Source organism: Sceloporus occidentalis, unplaced genomic scaffold (assembly GCF_023333645.1).
Source record: "Sceloporus occidentalis isolate IW3139 unplaced genomic scaffold, rSceOcc1.0.p SCAF_4, whole genome shotgun sequence".
In the NCBI taxonomy this organism is placed as follows: Eukaryota; Metazoa; Chordata; class Lepidosauria; order Squamata; family Phrynosomatidae; genus Sceloporus; species Sceloporus occidentalis.
The window spans coordinates 32,689,562-32,714,170 of NW_028316984.1; the positions used below are offsets into that span (position 1 = coordinate 32,689,562).

General features: G+C 40.1%; 1 protein-coding gene across 7 annotated transcripts in view; it reads left to right on the plus strand.

Moving 5' to 3' along the window:
- ZNF385B (zinc finger protein 385B) overlaps window positions 1-24,609 on the plus strand; it is a 258,525-nt gene that overhangs the window by 67,746 nt on the left and 166,170 nt on the right. For 5 of the 7 annotated variants that reach the window (XM_089519651.1, XM_089519647.1, XM_089519646.1 and 2 more), the window contains exon 2: window positions 3,991-4,293. In XM_089519651.1, the coding sequence (XP_089375777.1) occupies window positions 3,993-4,293 (301 nt within the window). In that variant the 5' untranslated portion in view covers window positions 3,991-3,992. Of the gene's footprint in view, window positions 1-3,990; window positions 4,294-21,344; window positions 21,367-24,609 lie in introns of those variants that run through there. The other 2 variants (XM_089519653.1, XM_089519655.1) reach the window with 2 other exon arrangements.

Consider the following 24,609-nt stretch of genomic DNA (forward strand, 5'->3'; position numbering starts at 1 on the left):
GTATGGGAATGAGAGTGGGAAACGCATTTATTAATTGTAATGAAAAAGAATTGAGCATGTCATGAATGTGAAATTGTGTGTAGTTTAATTAGACAATGTTAATGCTTGCTGTTTAGCTCCTACAATGAACATCTCTGGTATGGAACTGAATAAAGGTTTGCTGTGTTTTAATTACTGAAGTCTGAATTTCTGAACATGGTTAGCTGCCAAACTTGACAGCAGCTCAGTATTTACAGCATTGACTACTCCCACTCATTGAGCCTTGGTGCCCACTGTGGTTTGAGAAAATTTGAAAGGGTGAGGAGTTGGGAAGAAGTTAGCTTTCCTGAAACCCCGTGGAGAGTCTGCTGTAGTCACTCCAGATGATGAAACCCTGGGTGTTTCTACACCTCAGGAATAAAGCAGTTTGATACTCCTTTAACTGTCATGACTCTATCCCACAGAATCCTGAGATTTGTAGTTTGGTGAGGCACCAGAGCTTTCTGACAGACCAGGTGGAATGTCTCACCAAACTTCAAATCCCAGGACTCTGAGGTTTTGAGTCTGGGTGGTCAAAGTGGTGTCAAACAGCTTTATTTCTGCAGTGTGGATACATCTTGAGAAAAAGCCTTTCTTGGAAGATCTCAGAAGTTAGGCTAGCCTATGTGGAGAGATGATGGTCTTTCAAATAGTCAAGACCTAATCTACAGACCTTTATGCAAAGGGATCTTGTGGCACCTTTGAGACTTACCGAAAGAAAGAACCTGATAGCTTTCTATGTACATATTATATTGTATTAATGATTTGGTTTCAACACTTACTGCACATGATTTTCATGACGCTGCCTGCCGTGTGGTCAGGCATGTGGCATCGGGGAGGAGACAGGGACGCCAGAGTGCAATTGCCACTCCCCCAGTCCAGCCCGATGCCAGCATTTAGTGAGCTGCCTTGGGTCCCTCCAGGGAGAAAGGCAGTATATAAATAAAATAAATATATATATAAATAAATAGTGCCGGTCTATTTAGCCCCTAAATCTATGAAAGGTTATGCTACAATGTCTTTTGCTCAGTTAGTTGGCTATTGTCTCTGAATTCTACTCTTTATAAATCATAATAAATTTCAATTTGATGGATGCAGTGCAGAAGAAAAAACAATATGGGATTGATATGATTGGGAAAGTGAGAATATAAGGGCTGTCATTTTCTGCATACGAACCAGTACCTACATGGTATTACATCATAGAAATCAATTCTGGTAGGCTTTTGAGGGATATAATTAACATCCAAAGCTAAAAATAAGAAAGTGCAAAGTAGTCATTATAATTTTATTTAATGACAGAAAAGTGCCAAAGACAAAGTTGTCTATGAAAAGCTCATTTTCCTTTCAAGAATTTCTGTTTAGGTAGAAGAAAGCCACTGTGATTTCAAATTAGGGCAAATGAATGTTTTGAACAACTTTTGGGCAGAAGCATTTTGCCCTTAAAATGTTCTCTTGCTTGCCGTTTTTCCATTGTGGATTCCTTCCTGATTCTGTCAGGATTTCACCTACACAGGTGGCTATGTAAGGCAGCCATCCTAGGCAGCCCATTTGTGGTATCATGAGAAGGCAGCACAGTGTTAGGTATTAATTTAGTATCTTGGATTGGATCCACACTTAAAAGCCAATCTTAACTGGCGAAGATAGTCAGGGTCCAACTGAGTTGACACTAGGCCAGCTGAAGCTGTGCTGAATCCATCCCCCTCCCAGCCTAGGGATGTTGTAAATTACTTAGGGCTGCCCTTGCCCTGATCATATCGGCACTATGACTGTGTCCCTGGGTTTGAGGAGGTTTGAATTTAGTGTAATAGCTCCTCAGATGCATCTGAGGAAGTAGGCTCAAGTCTATGAAAGCTCATGCTACCAACTTCTTTCTTTCAGTTAGTATCAAAGTCACTACAAGATCTCTTGACACACTGACTTTCCAGATTAACATGGCTATATCTTTGAATTCATCAGTTGCTAGTTCGCATGTTGCTGACTTCCTCTTTCTTTGTTTTTTCCACACATTCTCTCTTCCTGCATTCTAACTGTATATATGCAGCTCTGAAATATTAGTTATGATGAAGAATGCTCAAGTGATACGCTCTGTGTTAGTAAACAATTTTACTAATCCCTAATAAAGGACAGCACAATCTTGAAAAACACTAAATGAGTGGTACAACATTTAACAATATTTGTGAATTACCTTTGGGCTAGTCCTCTTTTGTTCTGCAGTGCAGTATGTCTCCATCGTTCTCTCTCTCTCAAAAGTTGGGTCATCATTTTTTACAGTATCTGAAGTGTCTGAATAGTATTTTCCCACTTGGATAGCAGAAGAGTGAAATTACTGGAATCAGAACAAGAGGGAAATTACTGGAGGTTAGTTTTCAGAAAATAAATCCCCCCCCCCCCCCAGTGCTGCTTCTCCAATCAGATACAGAATCTAAGTGTACTTCATGCTCTCCAGCATTTCACAAATGGAAATAATGTGACCAAGCAACATCAAAGTGTGGTCAAGATGGGAAAAGTTATTATTGAGAGGGAAAAAAACAGATAAGTAAGGAGAGGCTGCAGCAGTTCCCTTTTGTCTGAACTTACTGGGAAGGACAAGCTTCTGCCCTTTCTCCCCTCATCCTCTTTGCTGAGTTAATTGAGTGCAAACTACTCTTGTACTTTCAACTCTGTTTGCAGAAATTGAAGTAAGCTGGGGGAAAGTGGGAGGAGAAACATACTGGGATATTTAAAAAGCATCTGGAAAAGTAGGAGGATGGATTAATCAGGACTTTCCCTGTCAAATTGGGACATCTGGACGGTATGTGCCGCGTTAAACTAAAAGCATATATGTCAGGAAATCGGGTGGTGGGCTTCCCACATAGTTCTCACATAACATGTAGTTTGGTCCTGAAACTGATGTTGTGGGAGATTTTAAAGAAATGCATTAACTTAATGCAGCTTATATATGTTCCTCTATATAAAGGAGGATTGGCAAAGATAGGTAGAATGAAGTAGAAAGAAGACAAACACTGGCGGGTTACAGACCACCAAAAAGCGGCGGCCTGCACCCGCCCCTTTCCCAGCCAGATCGGGGCTTCAGTGGCCAGAGCGGCAGCCGCTGAGGCCCCAATCCGCCACTTTCCAGGCTGCGGGGAAGTGGCAAAAGGCCCCTTCCCCGCAGCCTGGAAAGGGGTGTCCTTGGGGCTTTAAGCCCCAAGGACATCCCGTGGCGGCAGGGAGGAGGAGAAAGGGGCCACCGTCTGAAGGCTGTGCCCAGCGACGCAAATGGAGCTCCGTTTTGGAGCTCCTTTTGCTGCCGGGGAAGGGGCACACTATGTGCCCTGGCGTGGCGTGGCGTGACGCCGTCCCATATAGAGGTGGCGCGGTCGTGATGTCGTAATGGCGGCAGCCGTGTGGAATGGCCGCCGCCATTTTGTGCGTGCTCCACGCGTGCTAGGGTTGAGGGCGTTCAGAAAGGACGCCTGTTTCTAACCGTAGCACGCCAGAGCGCACACTTTTAGGCCCATTTGTAACGGGCCATAGTACCTACATACAGTTGCCTTCAATGTATTGGTGTTTATCTCAGGCAGATATCCAGAAAATTAAAAGAAAAGCAGAAGACACTGATAAATGAAATGGAAAACAATATGCAATTTTATGTTAATGGAGAAAGAAAAGAATTCCCTTTAAAGTGTTGGGACACAATTATGAGAATGATTGTGTAGAAAAGTTGTTTGCGACCAGTTTTTATTGGTGATTGAACTCTGGTCTGTATCACATGCTACATATTTCTGCATTAACAGCAGCCTCTGCAGAACTGTTAGCAATGCTGCCTGTACTATTTTTGTATTTGATGATTTGTTGAACTGCATCTTTTAATGCACATAAAGTAATAGGTGCATGAAGGAGAATGCTGACTTAAAAGCACTTGTTTATTTGGTTTTTGGCCTCAGTATATTTTCTTTCCCCCCTCCACTGCATTTTTTCCCTTTTTTGTAGGTATGAAGCGCCCTGTGAGTCCTGACCACATCTTTGGAGATGGAATTATGAATCCAGCAGCATTTCTGCGGGGCCTTGAAGAAAAAGGACTGAGACATGATAGACCAGACTATCAATCAAGTAAAGAGAAAAAGAAGATACTATTTTCCTTTTGTGATGTGTGCAATATCCAGTTGAACTCAGCTGCTCAAGCTCAAGTTCATTACAATGGAAAGTCTCACCTGAAAAGAATAAAGCAGCTGAATAATGGGACACTACCCACAAATACAGCTACTGGCACTTTGTTTGCAGGCAACAACACAGGTACATTTTTAAAATGTACTTTTCAGTGGGTATATTTTAATGCTGTGGGGGAGAGAAGGAGGGAAAAGAGTAAGCGAGAGAGATCCTACATCTTATATCACTGTGTTAGAGATAATAAAGGCAGCAATATTTTGATTGGTTTTAGTAGAGAAAGGTGTTATGCACTTTTCCTTTGAGAACCCTGGCCTTTGGTACCATAGTATGAGTTGCAAAGTGAATGGCACTACTAATGCTACCTTACTCTCAGTAGTTAGGAATGTGATTAATCCAGTTTCCAGTGTGGCATTTAAATAAATTAAAGGGTGGCATTTAAATGGAGACCAAGGCATTGAGTCCTGTGATATTTTTCTGATTGTTGAGCTTCACTGGTAACATCCACGGAAGGCTCACATTCTGTGTTCCAGTACAGCTGTAATGATCCTGCCCCAATCAATATTTTCCCTGATTGAATTTTAAAAATATAGTATCTGGTATGGTAGTGAATAGTTGAACTTAATGTCTAAGTTCAGTCCAGCTGGATCACTCTGGTGGCCGCATGACTACCAGAGCAATCCTCGGACAACACTGGCTCTTTGGCTTAGTAATGGAGATGAGCACTGCCCCCTACAGTTGGTTACGACTAGACATTCATGTCAAGGGACTACTTTTCCCTTTCCCTTTTATTGTGGGAACCTTAGGCCTGTTACAGACTGCCAAAATAAAGCTGCTTCGGGTCTCTTTGGAAGTATGCTGTTTAAATGATGCATGCATCCTAAGAATCCGGAAGCTGCACCAAAGCTGCACTCCAGTGCTTAGGAATGGAGTGTGGCTTTGGCGCGACCTCTGGACTCTTAGGACCCATGCCTCATTTAATTAGCATACCTCCAAAGAGACCCGAAGCAGCTTTATTTTGGCAGTCTGTAACAGGCCTTACTCTTTATTTCCCCCATCCACTCTTTACCCCCACCACACCACTTTCTTGTCTCTGTTTTTTAATTCTTGAGTTTGTCAGTAACCATCAGTAACAGATCACAAGATACAGGTGGTGTTTAGCTAGCTGTAACCAGCTGGAAAAACTGGTGCCAAGCCATCCATGCACCTCTGAATCCAAGGAGAGGATGAATAACATAATTGCAAATGTGACACATTCATTTTCCCATCTCTGCCTTCTCTTAGATCATTACCTCACACTCTTGAGGGTATAAAAGATATCAAAAACATACAGCGCACCTGTGTTTTACGTGGGCATGCCATTAGTGGGTTTCAGCACACACTGAAAGCCGTGGCAGAAGAGCCCTATCCATGCCCCGGAAGAAGTAATGGGACGTGCGCCCATGGAACGCACACACTGCTGCACTATTGTGCCTCCACGGGTGCGAGCCCCATTACTTCCAATGGGGCTCCAGCATGCACGGAATTCCCCTTACGCGGAGGGATCCAGAATGGATCCCCGCGTAAGGGGAGGGCGGAGTGTAAATGCCAGGTGAATGGCCAGAATCATATGATTCCTTTGTTTTCCATTCTCACAATTATATTGATGATTTAATTTAGGTATAGGTTGAGTCTTCCGTATCTGAAATGCTTGGGACTAGAAGTGTTTTGAATTTTGGATTTTTTTTTAGGCGGCCGGGGGGAGATTTTTCAATATTTGCATATACATAATGAGATATTTTGGAGACAGCACCCAAGACTAAACATGACATTCATTTGTGTTTTGTATACACATTATACAACTAGCAATTTTATATGTAACATTTTAATAATTTTGTGCATGAAACAAAGTCTGTGTCCATCGATCCATGAGAAAATGAAAGTGTCACTATCTCAGCCACCCATGTGGACAATATTGGAATATTTCAGATTTAGAATTCTGGATAAGGGAGACTCAACCTGTACCAAGATGTTATGTTTATTTGTTTACTAACTAGTAGGTAGGTTGCTTATATCTTATTTTACTTGTTTGCTCCATGAATATGGTGGCATATAAAATAATCAGAAATGATAGGGTACACAACTGAGACTCACTGGGTAAGGCTCAAACTGAAGTTTCAACCTTCCTGTAGCTATGCTTGTGTCCTTTGGGAAGCTTGCCTCAGTTTTTGAAAATGAATGTTTTAACAACCTAAATTACAGTCAATCTGATAATCCCCAGTGGCCTCACAGATCAAGGAAATATTACAAATCTATTCCCCCCCAAATTATTGCTGTTTCATCTTTTGGCTGTCGTTATAAAGAAAGAATAAAAGTGGCTTTCTTCCCTTTATAAAGATGCAAAATGTGCTTGAGTCGTATTTTCTTTTCAGACACAAGCTTTTAGAGGTCACCTTTTATAAAAGTAATATCCAACATCTTTTCTTGTACTAAGACAGATAGAAAAGTATGTCTGTGCTTAAGCAATGCTATCTAGAGGAGGCAGAGGTAGCTGCTTTTGAACAGTTTCTGCTAGTACAGCAAAGTATTAATGAAGTGACAGACTGAAAATCTCACTAGCGAGGAGCTTATTTGTTTTTATAGATATGAAGTATTTGCCCTTTTACATTTTTGAGGTTTCATTCTCTTTGCAGTTGTTTCATGTAAGAGCTTGATACTTTTTTTAAAAAGTTCTGTCTTCCCATCCTTTTGCTTTTGTTTGGCATGTACTGGGAGATAAAGATCATACCTGTGGTAAATCAAGCTACATCAGGAAATGAATAAAATTGGAATAGATGTACAAAAGTAGAAAAAGCAGTTGAATTTCAAAATTACATTCATGATGGAGCCAGTGTAGTGTTGTGGTTTGAATGTTGGACTAGGATTCTGGAAAACCCAGAATCCCAGCTCAGCCATGGAAACCCTCTGTCTAACTCAGTCATGCTCTCTTAGCCCAAGAGGAAGGCAATGGCAATCCTTCCCTGAATAAATTTTGCCAGGAAAATCCTTTGATAGGGTCTCAATAAGACAGGCTGAAGGTATATAACAACAACAATAACTGGTGTAACTATGGCACTCCACAATTTTCATTTAGCAAATTAGGAGCCAATCTTGGATTAGGGAATGCCCACTCCATGCCAACAGCCCTTCATCCCTCTTGTGGGCGTAGGTGAGAGGAATCACTCCACTGACTAGCAAAAATTAAGAAGTTGCTTGGTACAGACATTAAATCAGTTAAAGTTTGCAAGAATCTATGTGATTGTTTTCTGTTTTCATTATTTTTATGCCACCTTTTAACAAAAATATTCATGGCAATGAAGAACTGACAACAGTTAAACACAGTGAATCCTAAATGATTCCCTCCCCCAAACTGAAATACATCTAACTGGTTATACTCAATATAGAAATGACAGCAATCAAAATTCCATGTTAGGAGACTGGATTTCTGCAATGCACTCTACATGGGACAACCCTTATACCAAACCCGGAAGCTACAAATGGTACAAAACATGGCAGCCAGGCTGGTCACTGGTATTTCCAGGGCCAGCCACATTACACCGGTGTTAAAAGATCTGCATTGGCTGCCGACTCGCTTCCGGGCGCAATATAAGGTGTTGGTGATGACCTATAAAGCCCTAAATGGCTTGGGCCCAGGATACCTGAAGGACCGCCTCTCCCCATACATTCCGTCCCGCACCCTCAGAACATCTGGGCAGCAACTACTTAGGGTTCCCGGGGCTAGGCTTGTCTCCACTACCAGGAAGACATTTTCCATCGCCGCCCCGGCCCTTTGGAACACGCTGCCCATAGAGCTCCGCTCGGCCACCTCCCTGGCCCAATTTAAAAGGGATTTGAAGACCTTCCTTTTTGGTAATGCATTCCCCGATTAAGATGTCCTATGGACCTCCTTCCTCTTCACTGGCAAGGGGACTGGCTAACTCGGGGCTTTTCTGTTTTTATTGTAATGATATTGATGTTTTTAATGTATTGTTTTTAAAGTGTTGTAAACCGCCCTGATCTGTGGAAGGGCGGTATATAAATAAAAATTTTATTTATTTATTTATTTATGTCCACTGAAAAATCCTTTCTGGAAGGCAGTTTGCACTGGGCCTAGTGGACTTTGGCCAGCAGGGCATTTCCATGCCTCTTGGGTATTTTATTATTAAAGCAATTCATTATTTATTTCCTTATACTTTTAGAACAAGAAACGTTTTGTTGATAAGTACAGTTAACATAATGTTGTGGTAATATATTCCTGATCTATTCATTCATATTAACATTCTGTCAGCTGTAAAAGGCTTCCCTTTACAGTATGTGAATTCCCAGTTCCACCTACAGTTTTAATCATGTTTTAAGGGATGTTATAGTTAAACCTCAACTGATGTTAATTTTGGTGCTGATGAAGGGCTGTGTGCCTCATTGGTAGCAAATGCCATCATGTTAGCTTCACCTTATGACATCTACGAACAAGAGAATTCCAAGAGACCGTGCTCAGGTCTTATATACCCAAGGCTTTGTTGAATTAGTCTGCCTATAATTCAGTGTTTCCCTTTTCCTACTGCGTTCCATTTTACCCAGCATTTTTATCAGTAAGTTATGTCCTTTCATGTACAATAGTACAATACCTTTGTCTTCATGTACAGAAGTACAACAGCCTCAGTTTAGTTATTTTGATTTCTGTTGAGGGTTCAAGCTTGATTTGCCCTCTTCTCTCTTTGATAGCCCATGGTGTCTGTGGCGGGGTACAGACCGCCGCTTTGCGGCGGTCTGCCGCCGCCGCCAGTAGGTCCGCGGGGGAGCCGGAGCCTTCAGACGGCCCGACTCCCGCGCGGACCGAAAAAGAAGCTCCAAAATGGAGCTTCTTTTACCGTCGCGTTTGCGACGTAGCGAGGCGCCAGGGGCGCGCTCGCTACGTCACAAGCGGCGCGACGCGTACGGACGCTCAGCGTCCGATACGCAAAGATGGCGGCGCCCATGTGGAAGGGGCGCCGCCATCTTGTACGTATAGGATACGTACTAGGGTTAGGGGGGTGCGGAAGCACCGCCCCTTCCTAACCCTAGTACGTATTCTATACGTACTAAATGGCGGTATGTATCCCGCCTATCAGACTATCTTGCAACACCACATTTCAAATGATTTAGGTGATTCCCTCACCCCATCATATTTTTTCATCATCTAGCTTTCATAGCAATACGTCGAAATTGGAAATAGAGTAGGCCTTTGGTATCCGCTAGGGTTTGGTTCCAAGACCCCCTGTGGATATCAAAATCCACAGATGCTTAAATCCTATTATATACAGTGACATGTAAAATGGTATCTCTTATATAAAATGGCAAAATCAAGCTTTGCTCTTTCAATTACACACACACACACACACACATTTTCATCTGTGGATGGTTGAATCTGCGGATGCAAAATCTATGGATACAGAAGGCTGACTGTACTATGTCGTGAATATATTTCATGATATTTAATTATATTTAGTGATGCCAGTGATACAAATGTGGCTGATAGTAGCATTCCAGAACTGCTGGACAGGTACAGGAGAGTCTTTCACAGCTGCAGAGTTCTCCCACCCCACTACTTTTGTATTCAGTTACACATATTTTTTTTAAAAAAGGAAATAATATCACAGTCTCAACTGGCACTATAGGAGTAATATGTTTAATACTTTATGGATCTACTGGGATTATTATGGTGATAATGTGAGCAATGTGACTGGGCAGCAAAATTTAAAATTCAGTATTATTTAGCAGTCTCTCTTCAACCGTGTTTTTAAACTCTAGAACAGACATATACCTAGTGTTTCCTGAACTTTTGTTTGCCCCACACCCCTAGGAAACATTAGACTAATGTTCACAGCCCCTACAAAAGTAATATCACATTTGAAGATGAAGAAGTTTAATTTTTAATTATTGAACCACAAATTGAACCACATACAATACTGCAGGTGAACAAATTGAACTGTTTTTTAAAAGCTTTTAACTAAGTGCATAAAATGCAAATCTAAATTGAGCAATTAGATTCTAATTTATTCAGAAAAAATGAGTGATGAATCATGACTCATCACTCAAGGACACAAGCCACTCTTTGTCGCACCCCCTGAAATTCCATTTCAGGCATCCCAGGTTGGGAATCCATGCTCTAATCACTTTTAACACATTAATGGCTGTTTTCAAAATGACCTTGTTTGGGTTAACACATATCTGTTTTGGATATTTAAAATATATGTTTGTTTGGTTGCTACTGATATGTTAAAATACATTTGTTCCTGTTTATCTACAATAGGAATGGGGGAACATGTGGCCTCAGAGGGTCTCCACTGAGCTCCCCCTCTTCAGCTGTTTCCATCCTCTTGAAATGACCCCTTGTTACTAGTGGTGGGAGAGATGATGCCTGCTTGTTGCTGGCTTGGGTTCTCAGTCTCCTTTGCCTTGTCCCCTTTTTATTAGCCCATTCAAGATACAGCTGTTGGAGAAAGCCCCTGACTGGCCAGCCATCTTAGACTATGTGTTCCAGCATGTGTAAAAGCATTGCTTTGCTTGTGTGGTTGCTGCATCATATTGGGATCTGCTTTTCAGTAGGTAGTGAGCAGGTGCCAAGAAGAGCAAAGGTAGCAAAGTGCTGGAGGAGAGAGGGGAGAGTAAAACACAGCCAGTCTACCTCTTCCTATAGTACTCTGTTTGCTTTGCATGCTGTGGAGGACACCATGTCACTGCCACAGCTGAACAGGGTGACCAGATGTCATAACCACAAAGGAGGACAAGGCACCACAAATGTAGGGCATTCATAAAAGCTAAAAACACTAATATAAATATACATTCATTTCATATGGTTTCTTTACAGCTATATCATATATATTGTTTTTTATTTATGAACTCAACCATGTGTTCTGATGAACCTTTCTTTGTTAAAATGCCTTGTGGCTCGCACAATACATATAGAGCTTTCAGGAAGACAAATGATTATAATTGTACTTCACTAGCAACAAACCTGTGACTGAATCTACATTTAAATTATTCCTTTCATTTGTCCATTATTCTGAAATTAAGGGGAAAACCCTTTCAACATCTGCATTGTGTTCTCAAGCAGGCCATTGCCTAACACATTTGCTGCCCTTTCTCCCTCTGAGTAGGTTATCAGACAGGGGACGAAACATCCATGTCCCATCCTTTCCCCGTTTTTATAGTGCAGTTGCGAGATTTTCACACAACATCACACTTATCCAGTCACTATCCCATCTAGAAAGCGCAATTGACCCCAGTCGTGTGAAAGACTTTCAAACGATGTCACGCAGATCCCATCATTGTCCTGTCATTGAAGTGGCATTGCCCAGCATTTTGCATTAATTTTAATTAATTAATGCAAAGTTCACGTTAATGCAATGCCGCTTCAGTAAAAGGACAATATGCTGCGACCTAAAAGCCTTTCGCAGAATCGCAGTCAAAGATGGGATAAGAACAGAGGAGCAATCCTGTCCTTATCCCGTCTGTGAATGATAATTTCTTGGGAACCAAATGCTTCCTGAGCTCAGGGGCAAGTCTTGTCTGCCGCTGCTTCGAGGAAAAAATAAATTTAGAGGAATTTAACCTATCTCCCTATTTGCAGTGTGGACACACTGATAGTAGACCAATTTCTTGAATGGGAAACAACAAATGTAATGTTACTCAATTGGCTTCTTAGTCATGCTCAAAATGGAAGACATTGTGGAATTTCTCCTGGACAGAAGGGTGAAATGTAGGGCATGTCCTGGAAAAGGAGGGCATCTGATCAGTCTGCTGCTGAAGGAACCTTTAGCTGTCAATTCTACTGTCTTCTCTAACTGCAACTGGGGCTGGGGCTTCTTGTCCTTGTCTTTAGGCAGCAAAATCAAATGTGATATTAATTCCAATTGCATCCATTGAATACCTGGGCTCCCCAAGTTAATGTTCAGAGACAGGAGTGAGATTGTGGTTGAATAGTGATCTTTTCCAGCCCCAGCCCCCCCCCCCCCCAAAAAAAAAAAAACAAAAAACCGGCTCTAGTATATTTTAAGGTATTAGTTCATTATGATCCACACAAAGTTTGCTTGGTGTGCTGGCATGGTTTCAAACTCACTTTCTGTTGGGGAAAAAAGTATTTCTTGGACTCAAAATGGCTCACCTGCCCCCCAAAAAGTGTTTTTCATACCATGCAACTGTCATGATTTGGTAAGGAAGGTCCTGATTAATTTTGTGTTATCACACTTTTCCATCTACTTATAAAATGTCCCTGTTTCTCTTTCCTCTTCCCACTTTCCCCTTTTGTTGTCATCTTACTTCATTTGCTGCAAACTGAATGCAAAGTGCAAAAGATGGGGTTTCAAGGCTGGAGCTTAAGTTACAGAAGTCACTTTGGGAAAGTTACATCTGGGCTGCAAAATCCGAACCTTTTCTAGACCTTTTTATTTATTTATTTTTGTCGAGAGCACACCCATAGGGGAAAATAAAGAAAAATAGAAATTATACCAATAAAGACAGCAGAGATAAGGAAGAAGTAAAAAGGAATGAGTAGCAGTAAGGATATCAGTGTTAAACAGAGAGAGAGAGATTAAAAGAGGGCATGCTTTGAAGTCATTTAATTTTAAAGGCAATGTATTTGAAAAAAACATGTAATGAAAGTTGTGGTCTTTGTTCTTATTGTTATATTTGAAAAAAAAATGCATGATAGTATATACAAATGCTGTAAAGTGTCTTGCACTATCCCACAATTATCATCAGAGAAAATACTGATTCCTATACAGTACTATAATGATTTTCCTGTCTTGTTTGCATTTTGCTAGATTCACTGTTAAATTAATAAGAGTCCACAAGATGGTGCTGTGAGCATTCACACAATTGTGGTTAAGGGAAGTTAACCTGCTCATTCCTCAAGGCATCATTCTGCTAATCTGGGGAATATGTCTCCCTCCGCCTCTCTTAATGACTGTTTGGACAAGACAGAGGCAATCATTCTGCATATGGCCCAGTTTTATGAGTTAAATGCCTCCCCCGCTTTACATCCTTCTGTCACTGGCTTTGCTAGGACGTTTATCTTCAGATATATAAGGCAGGGAGGAATTCACCTGTTTTCCAAAGGTATTTATTATACAGAACTAAACTCTGGCATTTGTCATTTATCTCTCCTCTATAGAGGTCCGAAAATCTGATGCAATGGCTGTACAATGATATAAAATAGACTGGCATTACAAATCTGCAAGAGAAACTGAGGCGTCACCTTGAAATCTGCAAGAAAATGAAGGATATAACTAACTTTAAGCAATACTTGAGAGGCATAGACTGGAATCAAGTGTGATAAATGAAAACAGTATTACAGAGAAGGAAAATAAGAGTTCTTCGGGGTGGGGGCACAAATATCTAATTTTGTGGAAATACTATTGTTTTAGGAAGTGTGAGCTGTTTTTATGAGTTTTCCCTTTGCAAGTTCTTTTAGCAAAATTGTTATATTTAGTAAATCCATTAGCAGTGGGTTATTTTGGCAAGTATTGGGGAAAACAGTACAAAGTCCATAGTTCTATAAAGCCAATTTTAATTTGTTCACCCAAACATTGTTTGCTCAAAAGCTTTTACTGTTGTTGTTGTTTCATATTATCATGCCAGAAAACTGAAGGTTGTTACGTTCTGCAGAACGGGGCTAGAAGACCCTAGAAAAAGGTTTGAGGTGCTGTTTCTTCTACACACACACACACACACACACAATGTTTCAACACCATCTAGTTTAATTGAAACTTCTGCCACAAAGGCTTGCACAATTTGAAACATTTTGTTCAGTTCTAATAAAGGCATTGCCAAACTGAGGCTCTTGGGTCAACATGGCTATGCTACTTTTGTATTTCCTTTGGAAAATACAGCATTTACACATTCAGGGCACACTCTCTCCCCAAACAAAGACTTTCTAACATCCGGACTACACTGATGGTTTCATCTCTTCCAGTCTCTAGATCAGGGGTGGGAAAACTATGAACTGTATGCTAGAGGTAGCCCCCAAGGGTGTTCTTCTGTCCCTTTATTTTTGAAGGGGGACTACTAAAAAAAAGTGCTTTGTAGATTTTTTAAAAAGGGCTAGTCCACAAAAGCCAGCCAGCCAACCAACCAAAATCCAAGTTGGGCAATACCTGTATTATAACCAACCAAAATGCCACAGAATTGTGAAAACTTTCAGATTCTCTAGAACTCTTCATCTGGGAGCACAAGGGGAAATTTCACAATGTTTTTTCCTGCCCTGGACTGTTTTAGGCCCTGAGAGTAGCCTTTACCTCAAACCAGAAGTGACTCTCCCTGACCCTAATTTTTTGAACCACCTACCCTAATGAAGAGTTCTGCAACATTTGAACATTTTGTGGAATTTTAGTTTGTTCTAATAAAAGTTATTGTCCAGCTCTGGATTTGGAATTGATTTGGTTGCTTTTTTGTTTAATTTCAAGGCCCCACACAACTACATTTGGATGAACAAATTAAAGCCATCCAGGCAAAGCAGATCAAGGAATAGGATCAAGGATTTGACCTATGCTGGTCAGGATTAGATCAAGGATTTGGACTGTGCTGGATGGGATTACATTTCTCCTGAAGATAGGGGTTCACAGTTTGGGTGTACACCTAGATTTAACTCTGAGCCTGGGAGCTCAGGTTTTAATGGCAGCCAGGAGCTGCCACTATTCCTTGAGATGTCAGATGTGCCCACTGTAATGCATGCCATGGTGTGATAAATGGGGTCCTCCATTTATCAGAGGACATCCCCAGACAACAAAGGGTTAATTGTTGGGGGAAGTGCATTCTAATGAGGGTTTACATCACAGCTCATGAGATGGCAACTGACCAATAAGTTGGGGGAGCTGGGACAGAAGCGTGAACCTTTGAGATTCTTCTGGGAGAAGTTTTTAAAAGCCTCCTTGCAACACAAGGCTTGAGTCTTTTCTTTTGCCTACCTGTGGGGCTGTCTGCCTGGAGGCAGATCTTAAGGAGCTGGTCAAGCTGGACAATGGAGTCCAGGCTCCCAGCATCCAGAAATATCAAGGACTATAAATCCCATCTGCACTGTAATTAAGATTAGGAACATGTACTAGTTAGTGGCGTTAGGGTTTTTGGTTATTTTTTTTGGCTTGGCTGAAATGACTGCATTTAGTAACTTACATTTGTGTTGTGCCTGCAAGACAAGGGATCCTGCATGTAATTATATCCTTTGCTCTAGAATTCCTTAGTTAGAATAAAGCTTTTTTAAAAGTACCTTGCCTCTTTCACACTCCTCTTTCATGTGCCTTTGGCTGGCTACTGCTCCTTAAGTTGGAAAGGGAAAGGAACTCTATAAATCACTAAGCAAAATCCTGGTGGGTTGCTAAGGGAACTCAGTCTAATTCATCAGGTGATGGCAGCTACTGGAAAAAGGGAGGTCTAGAGGTTGCCCACAGAAATTCCCTCCAGCTCAGCAGGAGTGGAAAGGGGATTCAAAGAACCTTCATTCAGATTGTGACTTATGTGGGCAAAGGGGTCATAACAGGAATGCAGGTTTGACTCTGAACCCACAGAAATCATAACATATGGTTACACATGGTGTAGCCTGGTTACACACAAGGGCAATCAAATGTACAGTGGACCCTTGTTATACGCTGGGGTTTGGTTCCAAGATCCCCCGTGTATAACAAAATCCGTGTATGTTCAAGTCCCATTACATATAATGACATAGCAAAATGGTGTCCCTTATAAAAAATGGAAAATAAAGGTTTGATATTTGAAATTTATACTTTTTTTGAACATATTCAAACCGTGTATACTTGAATCCATGTATAAGAAGGGCCGACTGTATTGGTACTCCTTTTTTTGAGAGCATTCCATAGATTTTGTTGTCTATGCAGTCAGAAGCTTTGCTGTAGTCGATGAAGAACATGCAGATGAGATGGCAACTGACCAATAAGTTGGGGGAGCTGGGACAGAAGCGTGAACCTTTGAGATTCTTCTGGGAGAAGGTTTTTAAAAGGTTTTCTTTTGGAATTCCCTGGTGTGCTCCATTATCCATCATACGTTTGAAAGGTGACCCCTAGTGCCTCTTCCCTTTCTGAAACCTACTTGCACTTGTGGGATTTCATGTTCTATATATGGCAGGAGTCTTTTCTGCAGAACTTTGACCATGACTTGTCTTTGCATTAGTGCAATCTTTTGTGTCCTCTTTTTTGTATATAGGAATGTATGTTGATCTTTTCCAGTTTGTACAAATTACTAGCTTTCCCAATGCTTTTTTTTTAAAGGACTGTTATTTCTTACTTGCCCACTAAAGGCTGTTTTGAGTTTGGTGCCTTGGTAAAACCATTACCAAATCAACTTTGTGCTGTTACAACTGCTTCAATGGTTTTCCGTGTTTAAAAAATGTCAGGGATCATCATTGCTTTGAAAATGGGATTTCACTCTGACACCCCCCCCCAAAAGAAAAAACCAACAGGTTTTTCCCTTCCAAGCTCATATATTTGAATATCATCAGAATGATTTTTTTTCTCTTTAAGAAATGTGAAATAGTACCAAAGTGATAATCAGCGTTCTCCAGCAATTTAGAAGTAAATGCTAAGGCACTTATTTTATTTCATGTTTTATTTATCAGAACAGCAACTAATTGTGCTATGCTACTATAGTTACATGCACCTACAAAATCTGTGTTTGTGATGTTAGATGATTAAAATGGTTAATTTACATAATTATCATTTGTAATGAGTTTAAAAGTTTAGGTTTGATCTTTAAAACAGATGTACTGCAAACCAACTCAGAAGTACAATAATTTGGATGGTATTCTTTTTTAAAGAGTCTTTCTCTGGCATGCTGCAGTATATATTTTTCCTACATGGAATTAACTACAGCTGTCTCTTGATTAGTGAGATACTATCATAATGCTTCTAATTGCCGTAGTTCTTTATTAGGCTTCCTAAATATTTTTCACATGTCAAGTCTCCAGTAAGTAAAATGGATTTTTTCCCTTTGTTTTGTAACTTCCTATTTCCAGATGCCGAACTGATAACTGTTAAGTCCCAGGGCATGAATGTTTCTTGTTTATTGCTAGTGCTTAGTTAAACAGCTGGCAAGTGTTATCTTTCCCACCCCCACCCCAAAAACTCCAATTGTAAATTACTGTAACTTTGAAGTATAGCAATTAAAAAGAAAACACTTGTTTTCAGAAATGTGAGAATCAAATTTTTATTACTAAGAGCCAATCCATCTGTTCAGCAGATTGATTAATTGATTGATTTCATTTATATGTCACCTTTCTCCCAGAGTGAAACCCTAGCCAGCTTCCAATGAGAATCAGTTAAGAAATCTTAACACTAAAAATTTAAAAACCATTGGAAATCCCCACATTAAACAATATAAACTCATTTAAAAGCCACACAAAAGTTTTAAAAAATGAAACGGGAGATATGCCTTCTTTGTGTACAGTGAAGATTCTGTGTCACAGTGGGGAAAAAAGTCTATGCACTTTGCCTTTAAATTTCATGACAGTCCATAAAAGACATGGGTGAGAGCCAGAATTCATAGGACATCCCTCAGTTGCAGGGTGCATTTGGTTTCCTTTGCAATGTCATTGACACTTTTCCTGTAGCTTTTTTTCCTGATTGCTTTTCTTGGTGTTGCATGTACACATATACTGTACTATAGAGTTAAAGGCTGTGCAGACTGGCCATTAAGGCCAGCTTGGGGGCAGAGTTGGGGCGTGGTGTCCATATGTTGCAGCGCTCCTCTAGTGCTGCATTCACATGACACAGCACTAAAGGAGCACCTGAAAGCCTCTGCGCCTCAGCTATTGTGCCCTGGAAAGGCCAGATCGGGCTGTGGCATGTGGTTGCTGTGGCCCGATCCAGCACAGCTGGAGGCAGCTGCAGGCCACCCCATAGGGTGAAAATTTGATTGAATGGAATCAAGGGGGAGAAAAAAAGAAATGGTCATAAAACAAAGTTGCAAAATTAGATTGAAAGTCACTTAGGCTGCTGCCACACTGCAGAATTAATGCAGTTTGACACCACTTTAACTGTCGTGGATCCATCTTATGGAATCCTAGAGTCTGTAGTTTGTGGCAGAAGCAGAACTCTCTGATAGAGAATTCTAAATATCTCACAAAACTACAAATCCCAGAATTATATAGCATTGAGCCATGACAGCTAAAGTGGTGCCAAACTGCTTTCATTCTGCAGTGCAGATGCAGCCCTAATTACATTAGGAATGTAAAATATAACACTTGGTTTGGCATAAAATTAGCATGTTTGACATATTAAAAGTACAATTAATTTAGCAAACAATTATAAACTGTATCCCCCCCTTTTTTGGGAGGGAGTTATAAATAATGCAACAAAGTCCTAAACTGTTAGGAATCTCTTTCGTTTTGCCAGTTTATGGGGAATAAGCAAAAAGAATAATCAAAACAGAAGAACTTAAGTACAATAAATAAAATATTGGTCTCATCTAGTTTTCCATGATGGCACGGAGACAAAAATTAATTACAGTGATGTTGGATACTGTACATAGTTTTGCCTAAAAGTCTACCTGCTGCATAGTTTTTAAAAATAGTGTGAGGGGCAAGGGATAAATAGATGAGCAACTTTTCTTAAATATTTTATTCGTAATTCTAAAATAAAATATCCCATAATCAATTTTTATTACATTTTCCAGAAAAAGCAAAAACATCCCCCACACCATTTTCTTGGTCTTCACTTCTCTAAGGCTGTGTATCTGATAATAAAAAACTGAATTGCGATGTTGTTAATAGTTAAGGAGAAAGTAAGGAGAGGAAGACTTGAGAAGACAGATAGGTTTCATTGAAAATCGAAGTACAGCCTCCTTAGTTTTTAAGCATGAAGGTGATCATGACACATTAGGACACAGTAGAGGGAGATGGAGATGCAAAATAGTTGATGGAGAATAGTTAGATCAGTGGAATCAGGATTGCATCTAGAAGGCTGGACAGACACAAGATATATCATCATGAAAAGAGCAGGGAAAGGAAAGATAAGGTGGGGAAGAGAGAAATATTATGGTTGACTACATTAACTTTGTCCCTAAAGGAAGTAATGCCCAGGATGCAAATGAGGAGGAATCTCAGAAAGGCACATGCTAGTATGACATCAAAAATAAAAAAGAAGCTTTGTGGATCACTGATAGTGGTGAGGACAGTGTAGTAATGTTGCCTATCCAGTAGTAGAGGAGGACTGCATCTGCACTGCAGAAATAATCCAGGTTGACACTACTTTAACTGCCATTGCTCTATGCTAAGGAATTCTGGGAATTGTAGTTTTGTGAGACCTATAGCCTTCTCTTCAAGAGAACTCTGGTGTCACACCAAACTACAAATCCCAGAATTCCATAGCATTGAGCCATGCCAATAAAGTGGTGACCACTTGGATTATTTTCGCAGTGTGGATGCAGTTGAGGAGAAATGGGGAAAAGAGGAAGAAGTTAAAGCAAGCAAAAGTCAGATTTTTTTTATTTTCCTCCAAATGTAACACTAGATAGTGTTCGGAAGTAGCAGGTAAAATAAAATGATAATCATATAATTAGACTGTAGGCTACAGTCAGAGTAGAAGTCCTACAGAAAAAGATAATGCATTGGTGGGGACAGAGTAGGGAGTCAGGGGTTGAAAGAGCCAGTTCTTGGAGAACACAAGATCAAGTGAATGGCATTGCTTAGTGGAATGAGTCTGAAGTTGCAGGACAAAGTGGGAGCTTGGCAAGAGCAGGTGGCAGTTGGCTGGATCAGTGAATTCATCAGGTAGGAAGATGAATCAATGTAGGAGAGAACAAAGGTCATTGTTTAATAAAAAGTGTTGGTGGGGAGAAAGGGATGGCAATACAGAAATATGGCATTGCAAAAGAGGATGCAGACATTTATCCAAAGAACTTGAGCATATAAGGAGCAGTCAGAGGTTGGACTTCACAGAATCTGGCAAGTGAGGGGTTCAGTTCCACCACTTTGGGTGCCAGAGCTGGGTATTTGGAAGGAAAGGCTTTCTGAATGTGAGGGCATCACTACAGTATCCAAGGAGGGAGACAAGCATTGGTGAGGGCCAGGAGATGGCATTTGAGGAAGAGGTTGTGGAGATAGTGTGTGGCTGCTTTGGGAGTGAGAAAGCAGGAGAAAAAGGAAATGAAGTAGGCAGGGAGAGGCAGTGATTGGGAATGAGAATCAGAGAGAGGGGATAGGTGGATGTCACAGTGATAGAAGGAACAAGCTGCGAGTTGAAGACAAAAATAGAAGGGCTGGGTCAGTTAGAAGCTGCAGAGAGCAAGGGGCTTGGATGAGAAGAGGAAGAGCAGTAAGGTAGAAAGTGATTATCCCAGAATCCATTTCAACAGATGGAGTGGTTGGGTACCAAATGGATTCCACAGTGTCTAAATTAACAAGGTCAGTAATCCATGATGTGACCCTTTTAGTTTGCCATATTCATTTTTGTCTTTTGAGGAAAAAAATATGTTTCTGTGTTAAGCTGTTTTAGGGTAGCATATAACTGATGTTTCTTATATTGTGCATTCTCTTATGAGCCGGGGGGGGGGGGGGACCCTCAGTCAATGTGTCACTATTTTCATTTTTAAAACATCCCCCAACAATAAACCTCAGTGCAGACATTGGCTGTGATTTCTCCTCTGTCACTTTGAAAAACCTAGAGCTAATTTTAATGCTCAAACGGTTTAGGAAGATGATTCTTCATTCTGTGTGGTTGGGAGCTATATCTATAGAAGCATTTCATAATCATCTGTCTTTGCTTGAATTTGATCAGAGGAGCGGATTCCATGCACTGATAACAAAGCCTTAAGGTTACCTCTTTCCACCTCAAAAGACCTTCTACTTTGACAGTGCCGTGTGTGTGTTTGTATGTGTCTGTGTTTCTGTACAAATGAGTGTGTGGGACTGAAATTGCTCTGGTTTCTTTACAAATGACTCAGTGTGCTTGTCCTTCCCTAAAATGCTGCCAGTGTGTAAAGGATTTTCAATGAGCAGTGCAAATAAGCCAGCAGTGGGGAAGGTTTGAAGCTGCACTGGTATAACAGTTTACTCTCACACAGATGAGCAGGGCTGGAGAGCCAAATCTCTGTAGAATCCACTGTACTTCTTTCTGGACACATTTGGAAGTTTTGTATTTCCAGCCTGGTTTCTTTTGTAAGCTGGTACTGTCATAATGTGGAGTGGACTTCCTAGCAAAGGTGAGTAATGATTTGTTTCTGTTTTTAAAATAGACATTAGAGATACATTCCTATGCATTCTCACTTGTTTGGCACCGATATATTGTGGAAGAAGCATTGTGTGTTTCTGCTATGCCAGCGTTGCTGATGCAAAGGTTAGGAGAAGCATGCCAAACCAGATCACATTGTGATGGTTCTTGGTAGTGGTTTGCATTGTAAACACAATTCCATAAACTGAGATAAATTTCCTGTTTTTCCTGTGATTTGATTTGCTGAAGAGGCTGACCTAACAGATGATCATTATACATTTCAAATTTCTCATAATGCAAACTATTAATAGGATATGATTTGCTGATCATTAATCAGGCTAATTAATTACCAGTGTGATTGGATGCTTGTGACTGGAATAAAATCTGCTGGACGTTAAACCCTCCTTACCAAGAGCTTTACTTGAGGAAAAATGATATATTGGAGATAAATTGAAAACATGCATTGCAGGTAATAAAATAAAAGAAATAGGCTGCATGCTGGACTGATGTGGGTCTGATTTTCTTGTAATTGAATGGAATGATCGTTCAGATACAGGGCAACCTCCAGTAATTTATTTGCAATGACAACTTGTTTTATTATAGACATAAAATTATAAGACATAAAATTATTTTCACTGTTGCCTAACCATACTTTAATTAAATATGACATTTTAAGTGATACATAACTTTACTTAAGGCATAAATACATTACTGAAACAAACTGGCGAAGTTCATATTACCATACCCCTAAGTTTCTAAACAGTTCAGTAGTGAAGTTGTGTTTACCTATCTAAAAAGTTTCTAGTCAATCATTCTCATGTTAAAATTATTCATTAAACCTTATTGTTGACTTGTTTGTTTTAGTTGTGATAGATGTTGCGTTAGATTTAGCTCTGGGTGGCAGTATCTTGTATAAGGAGAAAATTACCAGCAGTTATTATAAAATATGGATTTCTGTTTCTAGAATGGCTACTTAAGAACTTTGCAGACCTTTCATGAGAAACTAACCTGTCTCATGCCATTTCCCACTCCATTTATTCATGAAGCAGTTGTTTTTATAGCTTCCAACCACAGAGTTATAGATAAGATTATGTTTGTTTGATAGAAAATTTGAGAATTTCCATTAACTGACAGTAAATGTAAAGCATGGCTAAGCAGGAAAGCAAAACCATTTCTATTAGCCAATATGTCTTTGCAAGTCCCAGGGCCACTATCTTACTAGAAGCCACTGTGTGCTTTTGAAAGCATGAAATTAGTTTTATACTGAGCACATGGTTTCTCATTTAGCAGTTCTTTTTATGGAAATGGTCAATTTATGGTTCACTGCCAAGATTTTGGTCTTCTGTCAAAGCTGATAGCTTCTGCTAAGATAGCCATTGGAGATAAAAACTGAAAATGAAGAAATTGAGAGAAGAAAACACTAATTAGAACCCAAATAATGGAAACTGGTCCCATTATCTGCTTACAGGATTATTTCTGAAGTTTATCAGGCAATTTGTTTCTAGGTGTCATTGCCATTTCTTTAGTTGGATTTATTTCATATATCATAACAATACTTGGAAAGAACTTTATTGTATGTGAAGTGTTTTTGAAATGAATTTACGAGCTTTTCTGGTAAGCTGCTTTCCAGAACTGTTTCCTTCAGCCGTTTTCAGTGTTACCATGTCAGATGATCAAAGGTCAATTTCCTCTGACTCCCTCTGGATCCTTTGCTCTATTTTGTAGATGCTGTCTTTAACATTAGTGATCTTATACTATGAAGCTGCAATCCAATAATTGCACTTACAGAGAGTAAGTCCCATTGAACCCCAGAGGGACTTCTGAAAAGATAGGCAAAAGATTGCATTGTTAGGCTGCAGTCCTTTGGCGCATACTAGGGAGTAAAGCCTATTAAATACAGTTTCAATTTCCTCTAAGTAAATGTGAATAAAATCAGACTGCACTCCTCTGTGTACTCTGTTGGGAGCAAGTCCCACAGAACTTAGTAGGATTTGCTTCCATCAAATAAAATATAGCCTGTAACTTGCAGAGGAGTGAGCCTCTTTGAGGATGAAGGGCCCGTCATGTCTGAACTGTAGGATTGTTGCTATATCCCATTAAACTTGTATAGGACAGGATCGGACTTGCATAGGATCAGACAAGGAAAACAAATTTAAACCATGCATAAACAATTAAAATGTTTTACTACTTCTACTACAAATAGTATTTGGCAAGAGAGGGTAACAATCCTAAAGCCTGACTCTAAGCCTACCTATTAAAATTGATGAGTTACAAGTATTGAGTCACTTCTTTTGTCAGTGAGAGGGTAATGAAATCACATTTCAAAAGTAATGGAACAAACAGGACTGAAGTTGCTCTGTTTTTATGATGCAGAGGTGGGAATTGTGTGGCCCTGTAGAGATTGTTGGGCTACAACTCCCAGAATTCCTCAGCACTGGCTATGCTGACTAGGGCTGATGGGAATTGCAGTCCAACCATCTCTGAAGGGTCACACATTTCCCACCTCTGGCATAATGTTTCTAATTGTTTTTACAAATTACATTTAAAGGGATAGTCTTAAACATTTTGGATGCATTCTAGCAGGAATATTTCAAGATCATTCTCTTATTATCATTCTTTTTAAACAGTGTAACATGTATCTCTGATAGATTACATCAAGTAACAGGTAATAGTTCATTTTTCAAAGGAACTTTTAGTTGCTTCCTCCCATGATATTAATATCTATTAGACTACAGAGCTACTGGTGCCCCCCCCCCAAGAAAACTTCTTTTAAATTAGTTGCATTTGTTTTGATGCTGAAGGTGTGCAAATTCATGTATATGTGTTGACTAAGGCTGCTTTTTTTTTAAAAAAAAACACTTGTGCATGTAAAAAAGCAACTCCTACGGAGCAAACACATTTGCAAACGTGTGTGTTATATGGTTACATCTGACAGAGTTGTGGAACATAGTGGTGGTTGTATATCTGCTGCCATAAGATGTTTGAAGTCACCTTTACATTCTACTAAAAAGTTTCAGCCACTTTACAAGATACGGATTAATCCATGCTCCATAAAATATATTTTTTGCATATGTCAAATATACATCTGTCTTCTTTCAAATGAAACCCTATGTGATGGTGAGTCTCACTCACCCAACTATTTTTCTCTGATGGCAGCACAATGGGTCTTTTAATCCCACTGCTGTGATGGCTAGCTCCGTAACTGCCACCAAATTGCACGACGAGACCCTCGAAC